The sequence below is a fragment of the Hyperolius riggenbachi genome, chromosome 2 (assembly GCF_040937935.1).
Source record: "Hyperolius riggenbachi isolate aHypRig1 chromosome 2, aHypRig1.pri, whole genome shotgun sequence".
Taxonomy (NCBI): domain Eukaryota; kingdom Metazoa; phylum Chordata; class Amphibia; order Anura; family Hyperoliidae; genus Hyperolius; species Hyperolius riggenbachi.
Window position 1 is genome coordinate 104,333,519 of NC_090647.1, and position 12,401 is coordinate 104,345,919.

General features: G+C 42.4%; 1 protein-coding gene across 2 annotated transcripts in view; it reads left to right on the forward strand.

Annotated features, from left to right (window-relative positions):
• KPNA3 (karyopherin subunit alpha 3) overlaps window positions 1-12,401 on the forward strand; it is a 79,786-nt gene that overhangs the window by 51,141 nt on the left and 16,244 nt on the right. The window contains exons 7-12 of one of the 2 annotated variants that reach the window (XM_068267152.1): window positions 1,286-1,371; window positions 1,968-2,057; window positions 3,318-3,487; window positions 6,417-6,461; window positions 6,789-6,920; window positions 8,904-9,032. In XM_068267152.1, the coding sequence (XP_068123253.1) occupies window positions 1,286-1,371; window positions 1,968-2,057; window positions 3,318-3,487; window positions 6,417-6,461; window positions 6,789-6,920; window positions 8,904-9,032 (652 nt within the window). The remainder of the gene's footprint in view (window positions 1-1,285; window positions 1,372-1,967; window positions 2,058-3,317; window positions 3,488-6,416; window positions 6,462-6,788; window positions 6,921-8,903; window positions 9,033-12,401) is intronic. The other variant, XM_068267153.1, reaches the window with a different exon arrangement.

Below are 12,401 nucleotides of genomic sequence, written 5' to 3' on the forward strand. Positions count from 1 at the left end.
TCTTAAAGGATACCTTAGTCCATTGTAAAATTAAAAAACTGGGTAAGCAGACATGTATAAGCGGCTCAGCTCATGCCTACCGCTCAACCAAACACACACCGCCCCCTCTCCTCTGTTATGGTGTAATGACCCCCCCCCCCCCCCCAACCTACTTCCGGGTTTGGGGAAGACTGCACGGGCGCTGCCCGGTGACACACGTCCTTGATCCCGCGGGCAGGAGCACTCAGCGAATTGGCACTACAAGCAGATGCGATAAACGGGAGGGGAGGGGAGATAAGCTGTATTAAAGGATACCTTAGTCCATTGTAAAATTTAAAAATTGTAGTTGGGACAAATACAATTTTTACATTTTACAATGGACTAAGGTATCCTTTAATACAGCTTAAATTCAATATCTTTGTAAAGCAGAATTGTCTGCAGTGCTTCCCAACATCGCCTTGGTTAGTATCTGTGGCGCTACCATGTTGCAAAAGTCAGGAAGGCATCTCCTTAGACATCATAGTGATGTCACATATCTCCCCTCCGGTTTATCGCATCTGCTTGTTGGGAGGAGAGAATTGCACCCCACAGCATCCCATAATCCTATGCAAGCTCAGTACAGAAAACAGCTGAGACACTTTTTACATGCGTGGGTGTTGCCGAGACAGAGAAATGCCTGCTTTCCTGTAATAAGTACGACCGGCACAGTGCTTATACTGTAGTAATACAAGCACCTTAAGTTGTTAATTGGAAACCGATGAGACATTAAATTGTCCTGGCCAATTGAATAGGGATATTTAAAAACCTCAACATTTTGAGGTAACTGGAGATTTTATAAATACATTCGTTTAGACAGAAACTTGGTGTGCCTGGGATTGATTAAAAAAATAAAATAAATCATGCATACCTGGGGCTTTCTTTTCGCCCTGATTGCTCCCGGCTGCCGTCCTCTTCAGCCTCCTGGATGCTCCATTATAGCACCCGGTAACCTTGGACAGTTGGTAGTACTGCGCAGGTGCAGAACACTCCCGGGGCTGGGGCGTGCAGCCAGGCCGTGCATGCACAGTAACCTCCCAAAGTTACCAGGAGCCATAAGGATGGAAGCGGAGGCGAAAGAGGACAGAGACAAGGAGCAATCAGGCCAAAGGGGGCTGGAGGAAGTTCTAGGTAGGTATGAATTTTTTTATTATTCATCATCTCAGGTTCTCTTTAAACCAGCACTTATAGTAATTGTTTTTGTCTCTCAACTAATTAAGACTTTTTGTTCTTGTAAGTACTTAAATTCTCGTAAATGTTTGTCTTGCAGCCCTTCATTACAGTTTGAAGCTGCCTGGGCACTAACCAATATAGCGTCAGGGACGTCAGCACAAACTCAAGCAGTGGTCCAGTCCAGTAAGTGTTCCCTTATGTTGTAGCATGCTTTTTCTTGTGTACGTAACTTAAAGAGGAACTTCAGCCTAAATTAAATTAACATACTGTCATTGTAATATTAGTTATGTTAATTAAGATAGATAGGTAATGTAATCTCTTACCCACCCGGTTTTAAAAGAACAGGCAAATGTTTGTGATTTCATGATGGCAGCCATCTTTTTGGTTGAAAGGAGGTGACAGGGAGCATGAGACACAGTTCCAACTGTCCTGTGTCCTGATCATCCCTCCCAGTTGCTAGGCAACGAGAACATCAGAAATCCCATCATGCTTTGCACAGTATCAGGGGAAAAATGTCCGGGCAGTTTTCTTTGATGGGGTGGAGCTTAGCTTCTGTGCAGCCAAAAATTAGGTTTGGATAAGAAAAACAAAGTTCTGATGCTGTGAAACTGTTAAAGAAACACCAAGCCTTTTCAGTGCTGCTGAGTAGATTTTTAGTCTGGAGGTTCACTTCAAGAAATGTGATAGTAAAATGTAAAACTATTGTTACTAGTTACAATTTCTAGCTTTGATTTTATTATATTAGTAAGGTGTTGGTTTGTGTGTTTGTATTTGACAAGCAGATGCTGTTCCTCTGTTTCTGCGACTCCTTCATTCCGTGCATCAGAATGTCTGTGAACAAGCAGTGTGGGCACTTGGAAATATTATTGGTAAGAATTACAAAAATAGATTTCAGTAGACATTGGTGGATATTAGAAAAATTAGCTTCTCGCTGATCATCTCTAACCTGCCATGAATTGTGTTGCAATTTGTATGCAAATAGAAACTGCACCAGTAAGTTTGTGCCAGTTTGGATTGGCTCAATTTCAAGCTGTGTACAAATTGCAAGAAAATTTGCAAGCAAGGAATCTTTCTTGCCAGTTCATATAAAACTCTGTATTTATGGGTAGTATGCAAAATAGGAACACAAACAAATTGATGTGACAGTTATGTACAAGTTATCTTATATGCTCATTGATGTACAGTAAAACTTTGAATTGCAGGTGATTTGGTTTAACCTCCTTCGTGGTAACCCTGAATTGGGATTGGGGCGGAAAACCGCAGCTCAGTGGTAACCCCGAGTCTGACTCTTGGTAGCCGCCAGGAGGTTAATGTAAAGCATACCGCGCAGTTGCTTTGTAACTCAGGTGTCTGTAGCCATTCTGCCTGCTTTCCTCGGAGGCTCTGGATTCCTCTGGTGAGATCGCCTGTTGTCATGACAGCTGAGGGGGGGGCAGCTGGGGGGGGGCATGAGCACTTTTGCAAGACAAGCAACATTTTTTTTTTTTTTCTATTAAATTTTGACTTGATAAACAACATCTTGCTATACAAGCAAAGAACGTATGTGCATGTCACATCATCACAACTGAGACGATGGTCCTGCTCCCTTTGACGCTGCAGGATTGTGCTTATTTGTACTTCACCTGAGTGTAGGGATTGGGCAATGTCACATTTCTGGGAAATCCTCAAAAGTAGGCAAAAGAAAGTATAATTAGATAAGTTCCTTGTTAAAGCCACACACAAAAAAGCTGGGGTGAGCCAGTAGATAGCAATGATTTTGTCCTAGTGAGTCTATTTTACATGTGTACTTCACAGTACTATATATATATATTTTTTTTTTATTTATTTATTTTTTTTTTTTAAATGTTTGGATTGTGGAATAAATGATCTGCGTTTCCATTAATCGTTATGGGGAAATTAGCTTTGATATAAGAGTTGTGGATTACAAGCATATTTCCAGAACTAATTATGCTCGGAATCCAAGGTTCCGCTGTATTTTAAATATTTTTTCGACACTATTTTATAGTCTAGATGTTGGAATAGTTAATCTTAAAGGCAAAGTATCTTTACACATGCATACATCTCAATGTCACCCATTTTATTTTTCTCCATTTTAATGCAGTTTGTTTTAACCCTTTGCATTTCTGTAGGTGATGGTCCACAGTGTAGAGATTATGTCATCTCACTTGGAGTAGTCAAACCGCTTTTGTCCTTCATCAACCCTTCCATCCCCATCACCTTCCTCCGGAACGTCACATGGGTCATTGTCAATTTGTGCAGAAATAAGGACCCTCCACCACCTATGGAGACTGTACAGGAGGTAATAAAGAACTATGAGCAGTTGATGACACTTATATTGTGTATTGGGAAAATAATTGGTTTTAAAATAGACTAAAATCTTTACCTCCCAAAAAATAAACATTTCTGTGAGCTTCACTCTACCAGTGAACAATGCCTTTTAATTACTTTAAATACAGAGGTCAGGCAATCTTCATGGTAGGTTGACATTTTCAAATCAAGCAAAGTGAGAGGCCTGTATTTTTCTTTACCGTTTTAGTTAAAGCCACAAACTCCTTTCCTCAATATGAAAAAAGAAGAACCGAGAGCCCAATATGGTGTAGTATGTTCAGGCAAAGGGTAATTAGAACGAGTATAAGTAAAATGCTCACAAACCAGGGTTACCTCCAGGCAACCACTGTATAGGCAGGTGAGGCGATTGTCCTGTCCTCACTCAGGATTAAGAAGTCGCTCTCTGTAGATATGAAAAAAGATGGGGTATCCTCCACCAAGGGTGGATATTAGACGTAATATATTCGAGAACAGAGGCGCCAAAAGGATAAAAACACGGTTTAAAAGTTTTTTAAAATATGCTTAGGAGGCAGTGGTGGACTTACCTCCTGCAAGCAGGCACAACAAGCTGTGTATTCAAAAAAGGGTATATTTATTTGGTACACTCCAAGGGTAGATCGCAACGTGTTTCGCAGGTCAAGCCCGCTTCATCAGGCATATACAGAAAGGAGTACACAACAGCAATATGTCCAAGTAGAACCTGGCGCCAGGTTCTACCCGAACATATTGCTGTTGTGTGCTCCTATATTACTACCTTTCCTCAATATGGTCCTAGTCTATGGCCATTTTCGGGACAGTCAGTTAACTTTACCAGCATATCTTTTGAGTTGTGGGAGGAGCCTGAAGGAAACCCACAAAATAGTATGCTAGGCAGGATTCAAACCTGGAACTGTAAAAGTTACAAGTGCCAACTACTTAGTCATGGTTCTAACTACATCATTAAGTTGTTTTTAACAGTCATCTAAATAACTTTTTGTGGAGGGATAATAAAATTCCCTTCAGAATAAGTATAGTAGTGTCTGTATATAAATTAGGAACCTGTATTACAGACGTTTATCTCTGTTTACTGTTGTTTTGAGACTGGTTAGTAAAGGGTAAGGGGAAAAGAGACTTGGCTGGCACTCATTAAGTGCACTCTCGTTGCCATTATAAATGAAAACTCAATTTGGAAGGCCATAAAATTTAACGAGAGTGCAAAAACTGTATGTATTGCCGTGTGCATCCCTCAGAATTCTTCTTAAAGCTAATGGGAACCACTTAATAAAGAAAGAAACCAGATACTTAGCGAAGGGTAGGGAAGGCTCTGGGTCCTAATGAGCCTTCCCGCTCCTCTGCCCTCGGTGCAGCGCTGGCTCCCCTGTTCAATCCCCCCGTATACTGCGCACGCGCGAGAGAGGGCTCCTGAAGACTTTCCGATGTCACCTTCGCCGGTGGAAGGAGCAATATTTGACCAATTTAGTCCAATACTGCTCACGGGGCCAGCGCAGCACTGAGGGCACTAGGAGAGGAAAGGCTCGTTCGGACCTAGAGCTTTCCCTCTCCTTAGGTAAGTATCTGGTTTCTTTGTTTCATGAAGCGGTTCCCATTGGCTTTAAGTAAAATGGTTATCGAGTTGACCGCTCTAAATGAGGTCTATAACACAAGTGGCTTAAAATGTCCTCTGTACACAGGAAAACTGTAGGCACAGGTGTGAGTGGGCATGAGTGGCAGTGCCAGATATATCTTGCAAACAGATACTTGTGGACCTATTGTTACAAAATTTGCTGTCCTGTTCAGAATTTTTATTGCAGAAGAAAACCCGGTTACACAGTCAATTTTCAGAAATTAAGAACGCCAGAATTATAATCTGAAAGGGGAAGCTTGGCAGATTTCTTGTAAATGTGGCTCTGTCCACATGGCTTAAACCTTTAATTTGATTTACATTAATATCTTATAACTGTAAGACACTGAATCTAGTTATTGCCCTTTTTCTTTTACTGGTACATTCACTTTGGGTCTCTTTGTATTTTCTTATTTAGTAATGGTACCACTTAGGATAGGACAAGGGTGTCCTTAAATGGGTAGCTCTGGTCATGATGGTGCAGGGCCTTTCAATACAAGAAAATATGGCAATCTTTACTGCCACCTTAATGCACTTGGGCATTTTTTTATATTTTTTTTTTGTCCCTGACGTCACGCCTTGTGTGATGTGAATGGAAAGTTCAGTATCATTGGGAAAGACATGGTGCAGAACAGGCCATAATGCTGTCCTTTCCCTAGGTGACAACAAGCTGTAGTCATTTTAGTTTTTTTTTTTTTAATACACTACCTTACCTAATGCTACTGGTCTTCCACACCTAAAATATAAGCTTGTGACTGGTCAGAGCATTCTCTCGGACTGATCCTGGTCAAGCTATTCTACCCTTCATTTGTTTTTTACTGCTCTTTACTTCTGTATATATGAATACTTACCTATGTTTGGAAGTTGTTGTGATGGTTTAATTTCCATACATGTGTACCTTGATGTCAGCAGCGTCCTTTCCAGCAGTTGCCAGGTTGAAAAATAATTGGTCTATTGCTGTGTGTCCTACATGCAGAGAGACACCCACCTTAACCCTCTTACCTTACTTCTCCTCAGGAAAATGTGGTGCTCTGCGGATCTGAGTAACTTGTGTTTGTGGGTAAACTGTTTTGCCTGAAACATCATTATCTACAGCTTGCATGTATATGTAGCTTAAACTTTCCCCACTCTATAAAAATGATTTTGTAGTCCCTTGCTGCAGATTTTCAACTCTCTTCCTGTTTCAGACACCTGGCACAGGAAGTGATGAGAAATATTTTCGGCTAGACACAGAATTTAATTTTTCACGACTCATTATATTGCAAAAAAATCGTAATCCTGTTTTCTTTTTTTCTTCTAGATTTTGCCTGCTTTGTGTGTCCTAATCTACCATACAGATATTAATGTAAGTATATTACTTATTTTGTACATTTAGTGTATGTGGAAAAGGTAGTATAGATGACCCTTGGCTGTTTATTTATTTATTTTGGATTTGCTCTTATCCCCCCACCACCACCACCACCACCACCATTATCCCCTCAGGCATGGCTTAGCTGAGACTTCCGATTGCCTGAGTTCCCATACTGTCACGTGTGGATGACATTGACTAAGGATAGGAGTATGAGAATTGTGCAACCACATAGGGTTTTCAGCCATTCATTATCTTTTGATAATTCCACTTTGCTTTTTGTCTGTGCCACAGTTTGAATATATCCTTGTGTATCTTCCTTAGATTCTAGTGGATACAGTATGGGCATTGTCTTATTTAACTGATGGTGGTAATGAACAAATACAGATGGTGATAGATTCGGGTGTTGTGCCGTTCTTAGTACCACTTCTCAGTCACCAGGAAGTAAAAGTTCAGGTATGTTGTGTTTTCTTTGCATTGGAATGAAAAGATACGGTAACCTGTGAAAGTTTGACATGTTTGTAAACAAATACCCAAGGTGTGGTCCAAGGCTTTTGCAAGCAGTTAGTAGGGACAGTTTCCACTGAGCCGGCATGCATCTTGCAGGACGCACGCCGGCACTTGCAGTGATGCAAGTATCCAAATCACTTAGGCATTTGAGTGCGTGCTGTGGGAAAACTGGGGCGTGCTTTCCAGAATTACACTGCAGTGCTATTTGGACAGCAAGCCATAGGAGGGATAGGCAGCTTTCCACTCCTGCTGAGAAATGCTGCAGATTTGAGAGTCCACCCTAGTGGAAATGGGGCCCTTACTGTCCCCCAGGGAGGTCAAATATAGAAATCTGTCAGAAGTGGGGTTTACACAAGTGAACCAGAATAAAATGAGACCATGTTTGCTAGTTGGTAAACTATGACCGGGGTTCTCAAACATGGGTGTCTCTGTGCCCTGGTGTGCTGCATGCACTTCCCATGGATGCCGACCTTTCCATCCCCTGCATGGACGCAATGTATGCATAGTATTTTTTTGGTCTACCAAACAGCTGGTGGCTGTGTTTGGAGACATGCACTGTAGGGAGATAACACTAGTATTGTCTAGTGCTGCCCCTTGGCTCAGAGTTCCGGGCATGAGCAGTGAGGTAGCAGCACTCTGGTTTAAAATCTCTAGAGATGAATCCTCCCCTGATTATTTTGGAGTCCGAATATTGCCATGACCCTCCCCAATCCCCCTACAGCTACCATGCCAAATGCCTAGGGTTTGTTCAGCATATCTTGGGGGTGCCGTAAAATGGTCATTACAGCATTTCGGTAGTAGGGGTGCCTTGATTAGTGTCAGAGCTACGTGGAATCCACCTAGCTGTCTGCTAACTCCCCCACCCGTGCATAGGTGAGGTTTCCTGTAAAACATGCACCATTGGGGAGTCACTAGGACAGGTTTGAGAAATACTGGCCTAGAGGCTATCAATGTGGCTGTTGGTATAGAGGGGGGAGGAGGTACGACACTGGGCACAGGATGGACTGGCAGGCAAGGTGAGTAGGCGATTAATGTGCTCTGGGGAGAGTTTGGGCATCACTAAAGATGCAGATCTTTAGGCGCCGTTGAGGGTTTCCTGTACATATGCTACACAGGCTTGAGACGGTCCTAACAATAAAAACGGATCATGCTTGCGCAATAATTAACGTAAAATTTGAATATGGAATCCTGAGTGGGCACCTTCTCCCCCCTCCTCCAAGAAGTATAAACACTCATTTAATTGCAGGCATCCTGCTAAAGCAGGATCCTGTTGCATACTGGGAAAACTACTACACAGGCTCCCAGAATCTCAAATGTGCTTTTATGCAAATTGCATTTTTAGTGCAATTTGCATTTTTAGATACAACAACCCACCTATTATAAATAATGCTAGTGGAGTAGCTAGGCAATATTGTATTTTCTACTTATGCTGTGGGTGCAATATGGTCAGCTTTTGGGTCCTCTTAATGACAACCTCTGCCGAGTTAGTGTGTGTGTGTGTGTGTGTGTGTGTGTGTGTGTGTGTGTGTGTGTGTGTGTGTGTGTCTGTGTGTGTGTGTGTGTGTGTGTGTGTGTGTCTGTGTGTGTGTCTGTGTGTGTGTGTGTGTGTGTGTGTGTGTGTGTGTGTGTGTGTGTGTGTGTGTGTGTGTGTGTGTGTGTGTGTGTGTGTGTGTGTGTGTGTGTGTGTGTATGTATGTATGTATGTATGTGTATATATATATATATATATATATATAGCTATTTTTCACTTGCATACATACTTGCAATGAATGGAAGTTTTATTTCAAGTACCTGGTCCTGTGCAGTGAAATTCAAGGAAGAGAGTATGTTTGAGTACACGCTGCTTTTACATTTTGTTTATTAGGTCACTAAAATTCATGCTAACTCACAACTGTAAAAGTTTCTCCTTTGTTTTTTCTAAATCCTCAGACGGCGGCTTTAAGAGCTGTGGGTAACATAGTGACTGGCACTGATGAACAGACACAAGTGGTGTTAAACTGCGATGTTCTTGCACATTTTCAAAATCTACTGACACATCCTAAAGAGAAGATAAACAAGGTATTCTGGTTTCCGCTCTGTCTTTTAAGTTAGTTTGAATAGAAAAAAAAATAGTAAAAGCAGATTGGAATAGTTTCAATGAAAATGAGTGTGAATCATAACATTTAGGCTCCCTGCACACTGCAAATCCGTTTTGCGATTCAGTTTCCGATTTTCAATTCCGATTTTTCCCTGAATGCAATCAACAGAAAAACGGAGTAAAAAACACAGCATGCGGTAACGGTTAAAAATCGGAATCGTGTGCAGGAAGCCTTATACATAATTTGGATAGTAGCCTAACCACTTGTATACCAGCAGTATCTGCCCCTGGACCAGAGACTGCTGATACTAAAAAAAGCGGGCCTACTGACCTATCACTGCACGGACCATCGCTATGCTAGGAGAGCTCTGTGAGGAGCTAATTTCATTGGGATAATGCATGGCCATACAGCAGCACAACAGAGGCAACCAGACGGACTGCCGGGAGCTGGAGGAAGCTCCAGGTACGTAAAAATCCTGAGGTGTTCTTCATCTCAGGTTTCCTTTAACTGAACATGGAGCAAGATGAGGAATTTCTAAAAGGATTTTGGCAACCTTTATTTTAACAAAAGCTTGAAGTCAGTGGAATATGGTGGCTGCCTTTGTTTTTTTTTTTGTTTTTTTTTTTACATTTTTCAAAAAAAGGAAGAAAAAACCCCCCGCTTACCTCTCCATGTTAGTCCCTTTATTTTATTTTTTTTGTGTTGTCTGAGGCACATACCAACCGCATGCATACATCTGATCTGCATACTTGTTTTGGTTCAGTGCTTCAGAGGATATTGGAGTTTTAGAGCATGATCAGAAAACCCAAGTAAGAAGCATTTTAAAAAGGATGTTACAATAGATCATCTTAGCAGAGACAGTTCTGATATTCAGTAGAATCAACGTCTTTAGGCACCTCCAGGGATTGGTATATGCTGGATAAATGTACAGTAGTTTCTGGTTGTCTGAGAGGTACTGTAAAATAGGCCTTACTAATTCTTGTACATACTATACCTTTAAGGCCTATTTCACACTGTCAGACATAGGTGGCTGGGTGAAGGGAACGCAACGTGCGCGATCGCACGCCTTCTGTGCACTGCTGATATCATTCACTGCAGTGAATGGGCCAGTGCTATACTTTGCCCCTCCCCCCCAAAAAAAGTGTGCAGCAGTGCAATTGCACTGCCACGCAGCTCGTGTAGTGTGAACATCAGACAGTGCAGTCTATGCACCCCATAAGCTTTGCAGAAACGCGCATGGCGGTGCTTAGTGTGAACCAGGCCTTACTTTAACCACACCACAAACTCTGTTAGGGCCCTTTTCCACTAGCAGACGGTAGCGTTCACGCTGAACGCTAGCGATTGCTGAATCGCAATTCCGCCGATTTCCCGACGTTTGCGGCCGCGATTTTTCTATGCTATGCACTGCATAGCAAAATCGTGGCAAATATCGCTCCGCTTCGCGTTCCCGTCAAAAACGAATCGCGGTAGTGGAAATGACCTACCGCGATTCCTATGTTAAAAAGCAAACCGTAGCGATTGTAAAATCGCTAGCGGTTTGCGACTTTACGATTCGGCCAGCGTTTGCGCTGGTGGAAAAGGGCCCTTAGGGCTCTTTTTCAGTACACGTGATTCTGATTCGATTTATTGCATGCTGCGTTTTTCCTCCTTGTGTTCCTGGCAGCCAGTGAAAATCAGAATTGCATTGTGATTTGTAGTAAGAAGCCTTAATGTTAAAATACAGTAATATTAAAATAAATAAATAAAAAGTTCACTTAAAGGGATACTGTAGGGGGGTCGGGAGAAAATGAGCTGAACTTAACCGGGGCTTCTAATGGTCCCCCGCAGACATCCTATGTTGGCGCAGCCACTCACCAATGCTCCGGCCCCGCCTCCAGTTCACTTCTGGAATTTCTGACTTTAAAGTCAGAAAACCACTGCGCCTGCGTTGCCGTGTCCTCGCTCCCGCCGATGTCACCAGGAGTGTATAGCAGAAGCCCAGTATGGTCTGTGTCTGCGCAGTATGCTCCTGGTGCCATCAGCGGGATTGAGGACACGGCAACGCAGGCGGAGTGTTTTTCTGACTTTAAAGTCAGAAATTCCAGAAGTGAACCCGGAGGCGGGGCCGAAGCATCGGGGAGTGGCTGCGCCAACACAGGATGTCTGCGGGGGACCATTAGAAGCCCCGGGTAAGTTCAGCTCATTTTCCCCCGACCCCCCTACAGTATCCCTTTAAAGTGAATCTCCGGACTAAAAATCTACTCAGCAGAACTGAAAAGGCTTGGTGTTTAACAGTTTCACAGCATCAGAACTTTGTCTTTCTTACCAAAGCATCATTTTTAGCTAAGCTCCACCCATCAAAGAAAACTGCCGGTCGGTTTTTCCTTGTTACTGTGCAAAGCATGATGGGATTTCCTATGTTTGTATTCACGTTGCCTAGCAACTGGGAGGGGTGATCAGCACACAGGACAGTTGGAGCTGTGTCTCATACTCCCTGTCACCTCCTTTCAGCCAAAAAGATGGTTGCCGTCATGAAATCAAACATTTGCCTGTTCTTTTAACCACTTCACAACTGAGGGGTTTTACCCTTCAGCATCCGAGCAATTTTCTCCTTTCAGCGCTCTTTACATACATTCGCCTTTAACGTTATCATTACTTATCACAATAAAATAAACTATATCTTGTTTTTTTTCACCACCAATTAGGCTTTCTTTAGGTGGGACACTATGCCAAGAATTATTTTATTCTAAGTGTGTTTTAATGGGAAAATGGGAAAACATTTGGAAAAAAAAACCACATTACGGTATTTGTCAGTTTTCCGCCATTATAGTTTTTAAATAATACGTGCTACTATAATTAAAACCCATGTAACTTATATGCCCATTTGTCCCAGTTATTACACCATTTAACTACTTTGGCCTCCTGGACGTAGTAGCTACGCCCAGGAGGCCATGTGCGTGTCCGCGCGCTCCCGCGGCCGTTCGCGCGCACTCCCGGCCGCGGTTCGTTAGCCTGGCAATCAGTGAATCGGGCTATGGTGCCCGATCACTGATTCCTCTCGCCCGCTGAAAAAGCGACAGCTTCTCTCGGAAGCTGCGCTTTTTCTGGCTGTAACGTCCCCCATACGTCGCTCTAAGCGTATGTTACGCTTAGAGTGACATCATGTAAACAAACTCATGGCCACCATCTTGTGGCCAAAAAGTAAAACTACAACTAAAAGTGAAAAAAAAACTCAAGACACATTTACATTATAAAACTATGGCTTACATCCCACCCTCCCAAAAATACCCAAATAAAATGTTTAATACAAAAAAAAAAATTACAATAAAAAAAATGTATATATTTACCTAAGGGTCTAAACTTTTTAAAT